The sequence below is a fragment of the Bufo bufo genome, chromosome 6, assembly GCF_905171765.1.
Source record: "Bufo bufo chromosome 6, aBufBuf1.1, whole genome shotgun sequence".
NCBI lineage: Eukaryota > Metazoa > Chordata > Amphibia > Anura > Bufonidae > Bufo > Bufo bufo.
In genome coordinates this window covers 290,870,211-290,889,634 of record NC_053394.1, presented here as the reverse complement: position 1 = coordinate 290,889,634, position 19,424 = coordinate 290,870,211, and the positions used below count along the sequence as shown (strand labels likewise).

The window sequence follows — 19,424 nt, the reverse complement described above, 5'->3', positions numbered from 1 at the left end:
GTGCAGGTGACTATTACTGTGCATAATTATTAGGCAACTTAACAAAAAACAAATATATACCCATTTCAATTATTTATTTTTACCAGTGAAACCAATATAACATCTCAACATTCACAAATATACATTTCTGACATTCAAAAACAAAACAAAAACAAATCAGTGACCAATATAGCCACCTTTCTTTGCAAGGACACTCAAAAGCCTGCCATCCATGGATTCTGTCAGTGTTTTGATCTGTTCACCATCAACATTGCGTGCAGCAGCAACCACAGCCTCCCAGACACTGTTCAGAGAGGTGTACTGTTTTCCCTCCTTGTAAATCTCACATTTGATGATGGACCACAGGTTCTCAATGGGGTTCAGATCAGGTGAACAAGGAGGCCATGTCATTAGATTTTCTTCTTTTATACCCTTTCTTGCCAGCCACGCTGTGGAGTACTTGGACGCGTGTGATGGAGCAATGTCCTGCATGAAAATCATGTTTTTCTTGAAGGATGCAGACTTCTTCCTGTACCACTGCTTGAAGAAGGTGTCTTCCAGAAACTGGCAGTAGGACTGGGAGTTGAGCTTGACTCCATCCTCAACCCGAAAAAGGCCCACAAGCTCATCTTTGATGATACCAGCCCAAACCAGTACTCCACCTCCACCTTGCTGGCGTCTTAGTCGGACTGGAGCTCTCTGCCCTTTACCAATCCAGCCACAGGCCCATCCATCTGGCCCATCAAGACTCACTCTCATTTAATCAGTCCATAAAACCTTAGAAAAATCAGTCTTGAGATATTTCTTGGCCCAGTCTTGACGTTTCAGCTTGTGTGTCTTGTTCAGTGGTGGTCGTCTTTCAGCCTTTCTTACCTTGGCCATGTCTCTGAGTATTGCACACCTTGTGCTTTTGGGCACTCCAGTGATGTTGCAGCTCTGAAATATGGCCAAACTGGTGGCAAGTGGCATCTTGGCAGCTGCACGCTTGACTTTTCTCAGTTCATGGGCAGTTATTTTGTGCCTTGGTTTTTCCACACGCTTCTTGCGACCCTGTTGACTATTTTGAATGAAACGCTTGATTGTTCGATGATCACGCTTCAGAAGCTTTGCAATTTTAAGAGTGCTGCATCCCTCTGCAAGATATCTCACTATTTTTGACTTTTCTGAGCCTGTCAAGTCCTTCTTTTGACCCATTTTGCCAAAGGAAAGGAAGTTGCCTGATAATTATGCACACCTAATATAGGGTGTTGATGTCATTAGACCACACCCCTTCTCATTACAGAGATGCACATCACCTAATATGCTTAATTGGTAGTAGGCTTTCGAGCCTATACAGCTTGGAGTAAGACAACATGCATAAAGAGGATGATGTGGTCAAAATACTCATTTGCCTAATAATTCTGCACGCAGTGTAAAGTGTGCAGTCCAGGAAACCTCCCAAGGTACACACTAAATAGGTTTGTATTGCCAGATGAAGGCCAAGAGTGTATGGCGGGTATACATCAAACTGCTATGTACAGGGAGCTGCATATACATATGCAGTGTCATACCCCAGGGACAACTGTGGAGACCTAGCATTTAGCAAAGGCGCTTCCCTGCGATAGGGGGATTCAGGAAGAAGGGCACATCATCTGCACAGGCTCCTGACAGGCGGCAGGGAAGCTGCTGGAGGAAGGCTCTCCTGCACCTGTGTACCAGCTCATCTGAGACTGCGGGGCAGCAGCAGTGCCTGGTCCATTCGAGTCCCCAAACAATTCAGTTATGAGCCGCCTGGAAGATAGACCAAGTATGGACAGTGTGTTACCTCACTAGAGCCAACTGGGGAAGCTTCTTTGACATAACTGTCAAAATACACAATAAATAGTATTTGTACATGCCTCTTAATCATTGAATTCAGATACTTCATTCAGTCCCATTGCCACAGGTGTATAAAATCCAACCCCATGGCATGCGGTCTGCCTTTACAACATTTGTGAAAGAATGTATTGTTCTAAAGATCTCACTGTAATAGGATGTCAGCGGTGCAACAAATCAGTTCATGAAATGTCTTCCCTCCTAGATATTCCACCATCAACTGTGAGTGACATTATTGTACAGTGGAAGCATTTAGAAACCACATACATCAACCATGAAGTGATAGACCACATAAAGTTACAGAACAGGGACGCCACGCTTTGAGGTGCAGAAGAGTCACCAACAATATGCAGTGTTCCAAATCTCCTCTGGCATTATCATCAGCACAAAAACGATGCTGTGCCGAGAGCTTCATGGCATGGGTTTCCATGGTCGAGCAGCTGCATGCAAGTCTAACATCACCATCACCACTGGACTCTGGAAATGTGTTCTGTGGAGTGATGAATCACACTTCTTTATCTGGCAGGCTGATGACAAGTCTGGGTTTGGTGAATGCCAGGAGAACATTACCCGTCTGACTGCATTGTCCCAGCTGTCACATTTGGAGGAGGTTGGATAGTGCTATGCGGTTGTTTTTCAGGGGTTAGCCTAAGCCCCTTAGTTCCAGTGAAGGGGCCACTTAATGCTTCACCATACCAAGACAGTTCAGACAATTGTATGCTTACACCTTTGTAGGAACAGTTGGGGGAAGGCCCTTTTCTATTCCACAATGACTGTGCCCCAGTGCATAAGGCAAAGCATAGCTGGGTGGGCACAAAGTCCTGACCTCAACCCCAGAACACCATTGGGATGAACTACAGTGGAAATTGCAAGCGAGACCCTCTAATCCAACATCAGTGTCTGACTTCTCAAATGCTCTTCTGGATGAATGGGCAAACATTCCCACAGACACACTCCAAATTCTTGTAGAAAGTCTTCCCATAGGAGTGTGCGTGTGATTTAGAATTGGATGGCATAGCCTAGAAGCTCCTGTAGGTGTAATGCATAGCTGACCCAATACTACTACCCATCTAGTTTATGTCCAGACACCACGGGCTCCTCTTTGGCTTTAGTAGGTTTTTACCAGTGCACCGCAGCAATCCAGCAGATTGCTGTGGTGCAGGAAGGTAAAGAAGGAATTTGGGAACAGGGGGCTGGAACGGCCACATAGCCCACTGTCTGCCTATACCGTGGAATATGTTGCAGCCTTCCATGAGAGGTATATGTTGGGAGTCTTCCCAATGTAAACCTCTGTCAGAAGGCTCAAACCGACATGAGAACAGGGCACTAGTGTAGTAATTACTAGTCCACCAAATTTTTCTTGTACTGCTGTAGAGGGGTACCAGTAATACAACAACATAAAGCATTTTCCACACAGCAGTAGGTAAAAAGAAAAACTTCAGGGAATCTGGACAAGAGGTCCAACACCTGTACTTGCCCTACACCCCCTTAAAGACGTAGCCATATAATGTGCACCTACAGACTCCTGAGATGTAAATCAGGTATTGAAATGCAGAAGAATCAGGAGAGAAATCAGCGAAGGGCCTACATGTTCTTGTATGGGGGAGACCAGTAGAAGACTCAGACTGCACCTTCATGTTAATAATAGGTAAGGAAGAGCAGCTATGGAGCTCCAACTGCTGCTCGATCAGGTGAAATTCTAGGCAGCAATCACATTTTACATTTCCTTTAAGTACATTTGTTAAATGGTTGGAAGTTTATTACTTGCACAGCAATTGTAAGGTACGACCATCTTCCCCAATATATGTAATATTTACTTTATTACAGCAGCTTCGAATACAAAATATATAGAAAAATAAGGCTTCTTACTAGGGATGAGCAAACTTGTGTTTCAAGAACAGCATACAAGGTTCGGGTTATCTAAGAATTCCATTATGGATTCCGCAAACCATAACTTATAGTCTGTGGTAGCGGAATCCATAACGGAATTCTTAGATAACCCGAATCTCAACCTTGTACGCCGAACTTAAAAACACAAGTTCGCTCATCACTACTTCTTACTTTTCACTCTCACCTACACGCCTTTGAATGCGGACGATCAATTTACTAAGGCCTGGAAACCACAAGTACAAGTTCCCTAACTTTTCAGGCCACGAAGTTGTGGATACGCATGCTGCATAAGGATGGAAATAAATGAGTGGTGGCTCTCAAGCTGTTGTGAAACAGGGGCATGCTGAGGGTTGTAGTTTCACAACAGCTAAGGAGCCACAGGTTATTACCGCATTAGTAATAAACCCCTGATATTTATCGGTTAGGCCTCATGCACACGACCATATGTGTTTTGTGGTCCGCAACCTGCAATTAGCAAAACATGGACACCGGCCATATGCACACTGCCATTTTTTTACACCTTCTATAGAAATGCCTTATCCCAGTCCACAAAAGTGACAATAATAGGACATGTTCTATCTTTTTTGCAGACGGAAGAGCGGACAAAGGTATGCGGATGGCGCACTGTGTACAGCCTGCATTTTTTGCGGTTCCACTAAAAAGAAAGGGTCCGCACCTGATCCACATATTCTATTTATTTTTTTACACGGTCGTGTGCATGAGGCCTTACTCGAACCACAAGCAGAAGGAAAGGCCGTGAAGTCCCCACAGCAGAATGCAGCTATATGTAACTGGGGAGAGCAGAGGGGCTGTCACATTGTGCTGCTATCTGTAGCTCTGCCTCCTCAGTCGCAATATATGATGATGAAAAAGTACATTGAAGGTCTATGTAAATTGAGCCTCATTAGGCAAGGTCTGATGCACATTATATTCCGAAGCACTTTTTAAGCATAGTATATTTCTTTCATAGTTTTATACATTTACAAGTCCCAGAAGCCACTGCTGAAATACTAGTGAAGTCTTCTCTTAACTCTGCGATTCGACACACGTTAGTCTTCTGGTAGGTCACAAAGCATCGAGTCAAGGTCATCTGCGGAAAAAAAGAAAACGGTCTAAATATATGGAGGCAGTAATATATGGGACAATGTCACATTAGGGGGTCCTTTGTGGTACATCTATCCATTCCCTGCTCATAATCAGAACATTTGCTGACAGCTTGGAGGTTCTGGTCTATTGAATTATATGACGATATGTAGACATAAGTGACCTGGATGAACTCGGCACATCCTGTTCTTTTTCGTTGGTGCTGCTGTGTGTCATGTTTCACATATGGCTTTTTTTTTTTTTTTTAGATAAAGCTGCAGTTTTTGTAGCAGTTATTTAAGCCAAAGCCAGGAGTGAATTTAAAAGGGAATAAGAAATATAAAGGAAGGACTTATGCTGGTTTCACATCACGTTTTCCCCATCCGTTTAAAATATAAAAAAAAAAAAAAAAGAGTATACGTTAAACGGATGCCTCAGACTGATGCCATACAGTGGCCATCAGTCTGAGGCATCCGTTTAACGTATACTTTTATTTTTTTCCCCATTCAAAAAATATATATATATTTTTTTTACTGGGCTCTGCAGGATACAAGAACGTGGTGTGCTGCGTGTTTGTATCCTTCCCTCCCCCCCAAACGTATACGTCAAATGAAGGCATAAAATGTGATGTGAACCCAGCCTTATACTCCTGCCTGTTGGATCCACTCCTGGTGGCTTTCACTGAAACTGCACCAAAACCTGCTGCTTTAAAAAATAAAATAAAATCTGTGTGTGAAATCACCCTTAGCGTACATTCACACGTACGGACCGCAAAGCGCAGGCACCGGCCGTGTGAATCCCGTATTGCAGCACGGACCCATTCACTTGAGATAGGACATGTCCTATCTTTTGAGGTTCGAAGGCACGGACCAAGTCCACGGAAGCGCTTTCAAGTGCCTCCATGGGCTTCTGTTCCGTGCCTCCACACCACGCCGTATCTCGACGATTGCAGACCTATTCAAGCCAATTGGCGATACGGGATTCACACGACCGGTGCCGGTATATTGCAAGACCACTGTTTGCAGTCCGCAATGCGGGCACGGGCGGCCCATGGTTGTATGAATGGACTCTTAGCCACAAACCTGAATTCTTATACATATTTTACACAATCTTATGCTTTGATACAAAATGACACAGAAGGTGCGCAGGTGTGTAAAGTACTGGCCAATATTTTTACAATGTGTTCTATGTCTACTTTCAGTAGATTGAGGATATGATGTGAATTTTCTTTTTAATTTAGGTTTTATTGGTGCGTGTCAAAATATGAAAATTGTCCTGGCAGCAAAGATGTTAGAGGGGTTATGCCACAAAAAATATAATGTGGATAGGGGATAAATATAAAAACGGCAGGGGTTCTGGGAATGAGGGGTTGCCGAGACCTCTTTCTGAATGGAAATGTCAGTCCACCACTTCATTCACTTCTAGGAAACTGAAAGACAGCACTCAGTCAGTCAAGTAGTGGTGGGCTTGAGGGGGTCCTAGTGGTCTGATATTTATCACCTCTACTGTGGATAGGTGATAAATAACTTTCATGGGATAAAATCTGTAATAGGGTTGCATGAGATTGGATATGGACTATAGTTTGTATTGCAGCCCATGGACAAGAGGAGCGCTGTTAATGGGGCAAAGAGAATCATACCAACCCTTTAGGGGAGACCCATTATTTCACTTACCCAAATCCCAGTCTGGCTGCGGGCTTTCTGACTTCTCTGCGCTGAACGACAGACGAAAAGATGGTGGTTGGGCACTTCTTAACCGTGTAGTGTTGGAAGGTGTATGTGATCCTGGAAGGTGAGTTACAGGTGCCTGGGAGGCTCTGGCCTGTGATGTGCTGGACAAAGGAGTAGGAGATGTTTGTGCAGCACTGGGCTGATTTGTGCCGGACGAGGGAACGAGTGGTGCCCGGGTCTGGTTGCTGTTCAAATCCACCTCATCATGCGGCATGGGCACCTGGAGGTAGAAAGGAGCAGCAATGTTTAATCCAAACAAAAATGACATTCATTGCGCCATTCCTCTGTTACGCCTCCTGAAAACGGAGTGTTACCATTCTTCTGGTTAACAGGAGGTGTCCCTACACAGTCTGACCATGTCAGTACTGAATGGAGATTGTCAGACTGTGTAGGGAACTGTCAATGTATCCATTCATTACAGAGGAATGACAACACAAAGTTCTAAGAAAAGAGGCTCCAGAATTGTTAATTCGTGGAGAATTCAAGTATTTACTAAAATTGACAAGTCAGGAAAGGCGACTGGCACTCTTTTATATTTTACCAGTCTCCTGGATGCTGGGGGGGGGGGGGGGGGAGGGAGGAGATGCAGGATGCAGATGGGATGAGTAAGGAGGCGACGAAAGCAAGCCACATTCCTTACCCCTGTTTTCACACCATCTTCATGAGGGGCGTAGATTTTTACCAAGTTGCTTGGCGTCACATTAAGATAATGATTGCGATGTGATGGTGAGAACACGCCGACCTGTGAAGGTAAAAAACAAGATATTAAAGGGCAAATAATCCTCATTCCCTGTACAGCTACAAGACCTAACTGTAGCAAGTCGCAAAACCAGGACAGCATTTCAGTCCCTGGAAATAAACATACGTTTCCATTCAATGACAGCATACAGATCTTGAGAACCGGGAGAAAAGGATGCACAATGTACATGACAACACCACATAGCTTTTCACTGTGCAATCAGTAAGCTTTACTTGCTAAAGTGGAATACCCCTTAAAGGGCATGCATGTAGACTGTGTAAAATGTATATTACTTCACCTACTGCTGCCCGTTCATAGCGTCTGCATTATCCATGTTGTATTAAAAATTAAGTTAGCACATGAAAGGCAGGCTAAGATCAATATACAGTGAAACGTCTCCACAAGACCTCATCTTCCAGAAGACTGTAAAAGATTTTGAGTTCCACCATATATGATCCATACGGACATCTTCTTGGCCCACTTCCAATGCAATTCTGAGCAGTTGTCTCAAGGAGGTTTCACTGTATATTATATTTTTGATGTAAAGACCCAGTGTCACAAGTGTAAATCCCACTGCCTAGTCCAGGCAGCACAGTAGATTATATAGAAGACAAAGGGTGCCATTGCGGTTTTGGGAAGAGCTTTGTGTTTGTTCCCCCCTGAAACCCATCTCATGACCGTATCGTCATCATTACTATGTATAGGAAAGTTCTGCAGTTCTTGGCGACCAATGGCAAAAAGGGTAGAACCGTCCCCTAAAGGGGTTTTCCGAGACTTTTATACTGATGACCTATCCTCTGGATAGGTCATCAGTATCTGATCGGTGGTGTGACAGATAGGGCTGAGCTGCGCCTAGGCCATGTAACCAATGAATGCGAGTTCACTGGCCTAGGCTAAGACGTGCTACTGTGAGCGCATCTTAACAGCTCAAACAGCTGATCGTCAGGGGTCCTGGGTCAGATACTGACGAGCTATCCAGAGGATAGGTCATCAGTATAAAGGTCTCAGAAAACCCCTTTAATGTCATCAGTATCTGATCGGTGAGGGTCCAACACCCGGGACCCCGCCCAATCAGCTGTGTGAGAAGGCACCGGCAACTCGCAGTAGCGCATTTTAGCCTAGGCCAGTGAACTCACGTTCATTGGTTACATGGGCTAGGCACAGCTCAGACCCACTGAGGTGAATGGGGTTGAGCTGCAATAACAAGCACAGCCGCTAACAAATAAACGGCGCTGTGTTTGGGGAGTGAACAGAAGGCCGTGGCGTTCACAAAAGCGCCGGTGCCTTCGCAAAAAGCTGATCGGCGGGCGTCCTGGGTGTCAGACCCTCACCGATCAGATACTGTTGACTTATCCAGAGGATAGGTCGGCAGTAATAATGTCTCGGAAAATCCCTTTAAGGCAGCAAAAGCCAGTATATACTGGTGGCCATAAATACCTGCTGCAGCAAGAGGACACTACCAATCTTCAGTTCACTCTCTCGCTCCTCTAGTAGCAGATGGTGGACAGTGCCCTGAATATCTCCTAGAGAAGAGCAGATACATTTGTGTTCAATGTAAAATGACCGGGAAAACCAAGAAGAAAAATGGATGAGGAAATAGGGGCTGATGGAAGTGTGCACCAGAGGAGCAGAGTAAGGTACTGCAGGACGGGGGTAGGCAACCTCCGGCACGCCAGCTGTTGTGAAACTACAACTCCCAGCATGCATTCTTGCTCTGCTCCTCTTAAAACTCTCATAGAAATGAATGGAACATGCTGGGAATTTCAGTTTCGCAACAGCTGGCGTGCCGAAGGTTGCTGATCCCTGCTGTAGGAGAATGGGAAGGGTAGTGCTCAGGTTACCTGTTGGGTCTCTGAACACTGCACTGGCATCTCCATTAGCAGGGGTTAATGTCTTAAGAGCCACTGCCATTCTTGGGACTTTGTTCTTCGGTAGCTGCTTCAGGGCTGCCTATACATATATATTGAAAGGAGAACAAAGGGTGAGTAGTAGTATGAAAGAGCTATATAACCCCCATCATGTACTTAATAAGGTGAAGGGGTTGTCACCTTGCGCAGTACCATCACTACGCTGTACGTTCGGAGGAAGCAGGTGGGGTCGTTTTCATCCAAGGATAGCTCAGCTTTCATAGTAGCCCACGGACCCTTGATAAACTGGTCTTCTGCTGGCTGCTGTGCGGATACCCCTTCCTGCAGACAAAAGAAAATCATGAGCCTACGTGCTTTAGGCTGCGGTAGAGAACGCCACAGAGACACTAAGTGCAGATAGGAAAGAATAAATTACCAGCCAAGTAGCTGTCGAATGAAGACCTACCTTACTATTCACCTTAGCACGTGCCCCATGGCTCGGGGTGTGAGGAGTGGACACCAGAATTTCATCCAGCCGCCTGCCACTGCCCTAGGAACAGATGTAAAGCTAAAGTTTATTTGAGGACAAAAGTACTGTAAGTCAGATGACATAAAAAGTTTATCGGGTTACAGTCTGGGCACTATCCTTGGCACCAACCTTTCTGCCAGCAGATGGCAGGCCGGATCACTGGCACTAGCATACCAATCATTACTTTACATCCATTGCCTAGTTGTAAATGTCATTTGTATGAGAAGTGGCATGCTGTGTAATATATAATTATATTAGACATGGACTGGTAGTTCCTAAGGTGGATGCTGCAGAACCCCAGGGTTCTTCTGAGGGTTCTCTGGGCTCCTTTGGACTGTCTCCTAATAACAACGGCTTTTTTATGGGGGCTTTCTATTACAGTGCAGGCGGCAGCACTATTGTGCGACTTGTGGGGCTTTCTATTACAGCGCAGGCGGCAGCACTATTGTGCGACTTGTGGGGCTTTCTATTACAGTGCAGACGGCAGCACTATTGTGCGACTTGTGGGGCTTTCTATTACAGCGCAGGCGGCAGCACTATTGTGCGACTTGTGGGGCTTTCTATTACAGTGCAGGCGGCAGCACTATTGTGCGACTTGTGGGGCTTTCTATTACAGTGCAGGCGGCAGCACTATTGTGCGACTTGTGGGGCTTTCTATTACAGTGCAGGCGGCAGCACTATTGTGCGACTTGTGGGGCTTTCTATTACAGTGCAGGCGGCAGCACTATTGTGCGACTTGTGGGGCTTTCTATTACAGTGCAGGCGGCAGCACTATTGTGCGACTTGCAATGCAGACAAGACTGGGGCAGAGGGGAGGAAAGTTCCCAATGTGCTTTCCTGATAGCTGGCCATGTTGCTTCCAGCCCACCTGCAGCAGGTGCCTACATCTGTTAAAAAAAAAAAAAATTGGGTCACATACGCATGCTTTTCAGACTAAAAACTGCAAAACCCAAACATAACCTTCATTAAAGAGGTACTGAAGCCAATCATGCATAGTTGGCAGAGGGGGTCAGAGGATTACACACATAAAAGAAGAGAGATTCTCACCTCAACCAGTGATCTGTCCTATCTAGTAATCGGTTGGCAGAGCATTCCATGGCATATTCTGTGTGCCGAGATGGAACCTGGGCATTGGCAACACATCGGTGGTGCCGAGTATATCTTCTTTTATGTTCTTAAAGGCTATGTACACCTTTAGTAGTAATTCTTTTTTATGATTGCATTGTACTCAATTTATGCTAAAAATCATTTGTTCAGTTGGTCTTTATTAAACATGATGAGCTGTTTTCCCTGCACAGCTTTGAGTTTATCTACTAGGAGGATCTGCGTTTTCTCTCTGCTCCACCAGGCAGGAGCTACTTATCTCCGACCTTATAAACACTCATTATAGCTCAGTTAAGAAAGTGGCTTAGGCTACTTTCACACTAGCGGCAAGGACCTCCGGCGGGTGAACAGCCTGTCGGATCCGTGCTGCTGCTAGTGCACACGTGCCCCCGGTCTACCGCTCCAGCCGGAGTTCCAGCGACAGCACGGCAAACATGCCAAGAGGCAGCCGGAATAAAACTACGACGTTGCCGCTAGTGTGAAACTAGCCTTAAATAAGTGTTTATGACCTTTAAGTCATTTAGAGACCAGGGCTATTAGAGGACCAGCACAAAGTGAAAGTACCATTCACACAGATTTAAAAAAAAAATTAAAAAAGGCTCAATATTTTTAATTGTCCCCGAATGTGTACATAGCCTTTAAGCCCTCTGACAACTATTTTTGCTTAGCTAGAAAACCCCTTTAAACCAAGAATATTGAATCAGTGAATGTATATGTGAACCAGTTTCAAAGGAAAGAGAACTGATGCCCATGCGTTTAGTTGGACAGAAACAGGTCTAGCAGTGGGAGCTTTGTGGGTATGTCTCCCCACATACGCACTAAAGTATCTGCTCCCTATTACAGCAACCTACAGCGCTACCCTGAAAGTCTGTCCCTGAGATGTCCCTGCACACAGTCACGGTGTGCTATGCACAAGCTCTCCTCCTGTTTCACCATTAGAACAGCTGCTAGCAGCTCCAGCAAAACATCTTAAAGTGACTGGCTCACTTACATACGGTAGTCACTGATTATTCATGTTTACTGCATATCCAATAACTTTTAAAGGGGGTTTTCTGGGATATCTTCAGGATAGGCCATCAATATCTGATCTGTGGGTTCTGGCCCCACGCATGCTCACCGATCAGCTATTCTGCAGTAGTGTCGTCTTTTCTGTAGCAACTGATGTGAATGGGAACGGCACTGCAGTTACCAGCTCTGGATGCAGCTGTGTAATCCTGATGCTGGAGCTACTGCAGATCAGATGACCACCGGGGTGCTGGGAGTCGTACCCCCGCCATTCACATACTAATGGCCTATTCTGAGGTTGTTTCCTCCGAGGTATATATTGAGGACACCATTTCCTCATAGTTAGTTGGCCGGCGTTGAACGCACTCAGGTTTAGACACAAACCAAGAAATATATTTCACATCCCTGGAGGTCTAAGGAAATGGAGGGGTTAATGTCACTAGCTTTACCTCCTTTCTTGGTACTTTGAGGTAGAAGATAGGAGGTCAGTATTTTATTCCATAGTGTTCAGAACTGATCATGTACATCACTGCTGGGGATGGGGGTTGCAGCTATAAAGTGCACAGGTGCTGCCCCCTGCCTGTGGACGCAGGGATTTTTAGCAAGATTTTCCAGGTTGCTAAAATGTGCATCTTATAGTCCAAAAATATAGCATACATATGTCCTGCACACACGGAAATCAGATCCTACTGAGTACACATCCAGTGATAAATGGCATTATAAAACCTGTGCACACCAACACCACAAGTGCAACTGCCATCTTCGGTAAGAATGTGCCGCCCAATCTAATCATCTTGACTACTGCGGGAAAAGAAAAGAAAAAACTTGAACTGATGGGGACGACTGCCCGGTCTTCAGCTCAGCACTCTTGACAAAGGTAAAGTGGCAATTTGTCGAACCTGGCGGATTACAAGCTAGTGCTGTACTGATGTGACTACTGATTACACAGGAGGGCTAGTGACTCACATCGCACCACCCATATGTATAAAGCACCTTCAGAATAAAAACTACACAAAACATGGTAAATCATCATGGTAAAAATACATACGGTATTTAGCCATCATATCACCAGACTTCCATAACATGTGAAATACGTAACCGATATTAGATATTAAAGGAACACTCCAGATACACTGGGTTGTGGTAAGTGGAGAGGGCAGAGAATGACAACTCTAGCTTTGGTGTTCTTTGAACGTTTGTCAAGCGCCACCCCTTCTGACCCTACTCTAGGGATTATAAAGTATCCGTTTTGCATGGAACATCCCTTTAAGCTTGCATCCAGCTCTCAAACATAATTATAACTAATCCACCGTACAGATCACCTGCTGTGGAAGGAGTCCAGCTGGCCCCGGAAATTTCCTCTCTTTGGGTGGAGGCGTCTCCCATGGCAAATTCTTGGGGGTCTTATTAGCAGCTGTCATTAGCTGTAGAAGATGATTGGTGACCACTGGTGTCTGCAGCGTACTGGGTGGATGTGGGCGAGGCGATGAGAGGGGAGTTCTGGGAACGGGGTGAGAGTTGGCTGGTCCAGTCTGCCAAACGTTTGCTGAGCCTGATGCACTGGGTGACATAATGGAACGTGGAGACACAAAATTTGAAGGGTTAGTAAAGGTTCCACTCCTCACGGGGGTAACAGGCTGAGGTTCCACACCAGGCCTTAAACATGGCCTTTTAGCGGTGGGTCCTGGAGACTGACATAGTCCTTGTCCTCCACCACTTAGATGAGAACTGTGATTTGTGGGATGGTTGGCACTGAAATGTGGATGCTGTGACTGTCCAGTGATGCCACTCAGACAGTGACTGGGTCCCGCATCATGACTTCTTCGAGACGGACGCAATTGTAATGAGGAACTACTTGGGGTTTTTACAGTCTGGTTAACTGTTCTGAGGAGCAGATGAGGTCCTGGAGCTCGACATTGATCGCTAGACACCTCTGCCTCCAGCTGACTACACAGAGACAATAGTTCCTCATCATCCACGTCCTGGACTGAGGAGGGGACGCTTCGTGTCTCTGGAGAGCTTCTCTCAGCATTAGCCGCTTTCTGCACTGGTAAGGGCTGTAGACTCTTTCCTGCCCCGGTGTCTTCAGTAGGGATAGGCCTGAGACAGACAGATGTGGTTTCATGGTTACCATGACTGGACTCTGTACCCTCTAGTACAGACAGGAAATCCTATAAAAAGAAAATGGATGGCATAAATAACAATATAACAGTCAACAGAACATGCCAGAAAGGCCTGTAGTATCCCCACCTATCGCACGTATAGAGGACCCATGTTCACCATAGTGGATAGATGACAGCAGCCATATTTATTTTAACTGAAACAACCAAAGAAGCTTCTGTACCCCTTATAGTTGGGAGTCCCACCTACCATATATTTATGCCATAAATGTCTAAGGCCAGGATCACATCTGCGTTTTGAACTCCAGCACTGTAATCTGGTCACTGCTTCTGGCATACATGCTGGCTTTCAGCCAGACAAAAATGCTACACACAATTTTTTGTCTGGCCAAAAAGGTCGCGTATATGCCGGAAAGCGGCTGGATCCCATTACAGTGAATGGGGATCTGGCGGTGCACGGTGGTATTGGGGTATACAGGATACAGTGAACTTTCAGCAGCCGGGACTGGGAAACTGGTCAGAGTTGAGGGAAAGATGGATGGTGCTAAATACAGGAATATTCTTTAGCAAAATCCGTACCACTCTGTGCGTGATTTGAGGCTAGGACGGAGGTTCTCCTTCCAGCAGGACAATGACCCCAAACACACTGCTAAAGCAACACTTAAGTGGTTTAAGGGGAAACATGTCAATGTGTTGGAATGGCCGAGTCACAGCCCAGATCTCAATCCAATAGAAAATCTGTGGCCAGACTTAAAGATTGCTGTTTAGTGTTGAGCAAACTTGTTTTTTTAAGTTCTGCGTCCAAAGTTCGGGTTATCGAAGAATCCCGACATTTGGAATCCATAACGGGATTCTTCGATAACCCGAACCTTGGACGCAGAACTTAAAAAACAGGTTTGCTGAACACTATTGCTGTTCACAAGCTCAACCCGTCCAACCTGAAGGAGCTGGAGCAGTTTTGCAAGGAGGAATGGGCAAAAATCCCAGTGGTAAGATGTGGCAAGCTCCTAGAGACTTATCCAAAGAGACTTGGAGCTGTTATTGCCGCAAAAGGTGGCTCTACAGAGTATTGACTTTAGGGGGGTGAATAGTTATGCACATTGACTTTTTCTGTTATTTTGTCCGATTTGTTGTTTGCTTCACAATAAAAAATTTTTTAAAAAAAACATCTTCAAAGTTGTGAGCATGTTCTGTATATTAAATGATGCAAATCCTCAAACAATCCATGTTAATTCCAGGTTGTGAGGCTCCAAAACACAAAAAAAAGTCAAGGGGGGTGTGAATACTTTTGCAAGGCACTGTATGTTGGTACAATTTGCACGCAAGGCAAGATGACTGATCCCTAATTATGTATTAAAAAATAAAAACTGACTAGGGAAGAAAAAAAAAAAAAAAAAAAGGGTTTATTAGCATATGCTATTAATTAGTAAAAAATATCTGTCTGATATACTCCCTTTACTTGCACGCATAACATAAATGGTATTAGAAGCCTATGCAGAATGTAATTTCTTTTCCCTGGCTGTGGTTTCCTAGCAACCATTTAGCTTCCTGCCTAGGTGACCACTACTGGAGTGTGTAGACTGTAGGTAGTTTCACTGAAGTGGTCACAGGCATTTCTGAAGGCTATATAACAGACCCTCTATCCATACAGTACAGGCTCGTCTCAGGCCTCGAAGCTGGCTTGCTAAGCACAAATCTTTCTCCATTACTGCAATGGAGACCAGGCGACACTAAAATGCACATTTAGTTATAAGGGTTCTCTAGGATTTTCATATCTATGGACTATCCTCAGGATAGGTCATCAATGAGACCGTCGGGGGTCCGACTCCCGGGACCCCCACCGATCAGCTGTATGAAGAGGTTTCCGTGTTCTATGAGCAATTATGCCTGTATAAGACTGACCGATTGTTGACCAGTTCAATGTTAACGAGTGTTCGCAGGGACGCTTGTTAGCGATGATCTGGCAGTGTAATACGCCGAGTCAAAGTGAGACTCTAAGTCAGCCTAGGATTGGAAACGTACGGGAGTACAGTAATTGATTATAGTGTAATACTGCCACTGATTACTTGATGAACGCGAAAACGCTCATTCATTGGGCAATCCAGATTTTAAGCATGCTTTAAAATTATTGTTTGCTGGCGGCAGATTGTGCCGTGTAATCACAACCTGCTGCCGGCAAACAACTAGTCAGTATGGGGACGAGCGATGGCAAAACGATCAGTCCTCCCCATACTCTGAAGGAGATCACTGCATGTAATAGCAGCGGTCTCCTCCACTAACCAGCAGGCGATTGCAGGGAAGGAACGCTTCTTTCCTGACAGTGCTCAACCTGCGGCCCTCCAGCTGTTGCAAAACTACAACTCCCAGCATGCCCGAACAGCCTACAGCGATCAGTCTACAGCAGGTCATTGTGGGAGATGTAGTTTTACAACAGCTGGAGGGCCGCAGGTTGAGCATGTCTGCTGTAGGCTGTCCAGGAATGATGGAAGGTTGAGCATGCCTGGTTTAATCTAATGCAGCACTTAGGCCTCTTCCTAGACCAGTGATGTTCTGTTCATCGGTCACGTAGTCTAGATGCAGCTCAGCCCCATTCAAGTGAGGATAGGTCATTGATATGTAAATCCAGGAGAACCTCAACTCTCCCATGATGAAAATGCAGTCTGCATCTGCAGCGTGTTAAAGAGCAGGAGGAGGGGAGCAGACTGATATATAGTTTGTGCAAAAGGATTCAGTACAACATGTATGTAAAGAGGACTTGTCACCTCTCCGGTGTTTTAGTACCGTATTTTTCACCCTATAGAGGAGAATAAGAAAAACTATTTTTCATTAGACCTCAGATCAGACCACCAATCATCAGACCCCAAATGTTAATCAGACCTCAGCTCACAGCCCCAGTCAGAACCCCAATGTTAGGAAGACCCTCAGATCAGAACCCCAATAAGACCTCAGATCAGACCCCGATGTGAATGAATCCCAATCAGACATCAAATAAGAGCCCCAATATAAATAAGACCCCTCCATTCAGGCCTCAGATCAGACCCCATGCCATGAGCAAATAAAATTTAAAAAAAAAGTACCACTCCTAGAATCCAGCTTTTTTTTTCTTATTCCTTCTGCGTGCTGCACTGTGACCCGACGCAAACAGCGCAAGGTCACAGAGCGCCGATGTCGAGCAGCCGCAGCAGTACAGAGCCTGGGGAGAGCTGCGTTCACCGCTTCCCGGTTCTACGGTACTAATAAGCGCTTCTATAATGGAAGCGCTCATTAGTATTTGCCCCATAAGATGCAGTGACATTTTCCCCCACTTTGGAGGGGGGAAAAAAGTGTGTCTTATAGGGAGAAAATATGGTAACTACTTGCATTACCCAAAGTTTTAATCTGCGGGGATCAGAGCGATGAGACCCCTGCCGATCACTAGAAGGAAGAGTGAGAAGCACTCACATAGCGGGCTCTCTTCTCACTACAGAGATGGACGCAAAAGAAAGTCTATGAGCCTGCGTCTATTCCATCTCCTGCAGCAAGGACAGACAGGACATGTGGTGAACGCTTCTCGCTCCTCGTTCTAGCGAGCAGCAAGGATCTCAACACCTTGACCTCCAAAGATTCAAACTTTTGATAGGTCACCACATTTTCCCCACAGTACGGGGGCACTTATCACCTATACATCAGTCTGCTCAGCTCCTCCATACTCTTTCTGACAAGAAAACCTGTATATTACCACAGTGGACACTAATGACTACATTCACCTCATCATCAAAATCTTCAGACCCAGAGCAGAACAGGTTCTGGAAGCTTAAAGCCTGGAAAGAAAACAAAAAAAAAAAAAGTTAAAAAATTAAAATATTGAATGAACGCATGAGGGATAAAGCATGAGGGATATTCCACAGATCAGTGGTCTACAATTTGCTACAGTGCAGCAGTCTTGAGACTACAAATCCCAGCATGCCCAACATTTCAATTAACTTTATTTAGTCAGAGAACCTTTGGCGTTGACTGCAAAAAAAAAAAAAAAAAGCAGTTGCAAGTGGAGAATCAGTACCTCTATTATTCCTACTAAAAGTTTCTGAATGAATTGCCAGCAGTCTTCTATAAAAGGGGGCGTGTCGCTGCACAGTCTGACACTAGCAGCACCAACTAGTAATCCCCAGGTGGACCTTTATTGCAGACTGCTGCCAATTCCGTCATATACTTCTAGTAGGGATAATAGAGAAATGGCACTGGATAGAGTTATATGAAGAGATGCTCCGGAATGGTTATTACACGGGGACTTTTTCCAAAAGGTAGCACTCTTTATATCAGTTGCCATTCCAAGCAGCATCGAAGGAGGTCTTCCTTAAAGGGGCTCAAAATTAGGCTACTTGCACACCTGCGGCCAGACCTCTGCCGGTCCCTATTACAGTCCATGAGGTCCGGTGGGAAGGCGGCAGTACCCAGCAAATCTCTGCCGCAGATGTGAAACTACCATAGAAAAGGGGAGCCTCAGGAGCTTTGGTGACCCTTATCCAGACTAATGGAATGGAAAAGAGCAGCAGTTGTCAATCAAGTTGTTGCTTCCATGTTCTAAACGGTTCCTAAATTAGTTCAGCTGTACTGATTGCTCAGAGCAACTTCACCTGTCCCTGCCACTGGTTTTGCATCGCCATGTCAGCTGCGATAGTGCTGCTGCACAGGAAACGGCTGTCTGGACATGCAGGGACTTGTGGTCTCCTGCAGCTGAAGAACACAATGTGTACACACAGGAAGCGAGTACTACAGTCAGTGACTTTGGAGAGGACAAAAAGAAAATTCACCATATATCAAAGGTACAATAAGCTTCCGCAGCATCAGCCAAACGGTCCAGGCGGCTCCAGCGTTGCAAGGTACCCCGGGAACAGCTTCCGGACGTACACTTCCGGCTATTGGAACGCAGATTTCCGCTGTTTGGAATGCAGAGACAACAATTCGACATTTGGCTCCACCTGCATTTCCATAAAAGGGCATAGGCCCGCCCCCTGTGATGGACGGAGTGAGCCACTAGACTAGAGACCACAGAAGTTTTTCCTCTTCTTTTTCACATCACCGGCGTTTAGCCTTTCCGTTGTCCTGCTGCAGGAGAAGCCACAGCAAACGGAGCCCGGCTACTTTCACACTTCCGTCGCCGGTGTAACGTTACACCGGAACTGCCTGCCGAATCCGGCAATCCGGACGCATTTGTCAGACGGATCCGGATGCGGATACAGCTGACAAATGCATTGAAATACCGGATCCGTCTCTCTGGTGTCATTCGGAAAACGGATCCGGTATTTATTTTTTCCACAGATTTAGGGTACTTTCACACTTGCGGCAGGTCGGATCCGACAGGCTGTTCACCATGTCGGATCCGTCCTTCCGCTATTTCGCCGTGCCGCCGCTCCATCCAGATTGACTATAATGGGGCGGGGGCGGAGCTCCGGCGCAGCGCGGCGAAAGCCGCCGGACTAAAAAGTCCTGCATGTCCGAAATTACGGAAGGACGGATCCAACATGGTGAACAGCCTGTCGGATCCATCCTGCCGCAAGTGTGAAA

General features: G+C 45.7%; 1 protein-coding gene across 2 annotated transcripts; it reads right to left on the bottom strand.

Moving 5' to 3' along the window:
- Positions 1–4,327: 4,327 nt before the first annotated feature.
- HROB (homologous recombination factor with OB-fold) lies at positions 4,328–18,789 on the bottom strand. 2 transcript variants are annotated; one of them, XM_040436912.1, is made up of 10 exons: positions 18,671–18,789; positions 17,627–17,680; positions 13,083–13,931; positions 9,589–9,672; positions 9,324–9,464; positions 9,117–9,225; positions 8,713–8,798; positions 7,177–7,278; positions 6,480–6,756; positions 4,328–4,813 (listed from the first exon to the last, which is right to left on the bottom strand). In XM_040436912.1, the coding sequence occupies exons 1-10, from the start codon at positions 18,671–18,673 to the stop codon at positions 4,773–4,775; spliced, it is 1,746 nt and encodes a 581-aa protein (XP_040292846.1). In that variant the 5' UTR covers positions 18,674–18,789; the 3' UTR covers positions 4,328–4,772. The 2 variants fall into 2 exon arrangements, with proteins under 2 accessions (XP_040292846.1, XP_040292847.1); XM_040436913.1 differs by lacking the exon at positions 6,480–6,756.
- Between the last annotated feature and the right edge of the window lie 635 nt (positions 18,790–19,424).

Excerpts from the sequence above, each read along its gene's own strand:
- HROB (XM_040436912.1), bottom strand. Across the intron at positions 13,932-17,626 it reads CTGAAGATTTTGATGATGAG|GATTTCCTGTCTGTACTAGA; the intron begins GTGAATGTAGTC and ends TTCTTTTTATAG. Across the intron at positions 4,814-6,479 it reads GCAGCCAGACTGGGATTTGG|ATGACCTTGACTCGATGCTT; the intron begins GTAAGTGAAATA and ends TTTTTTCCGCAG.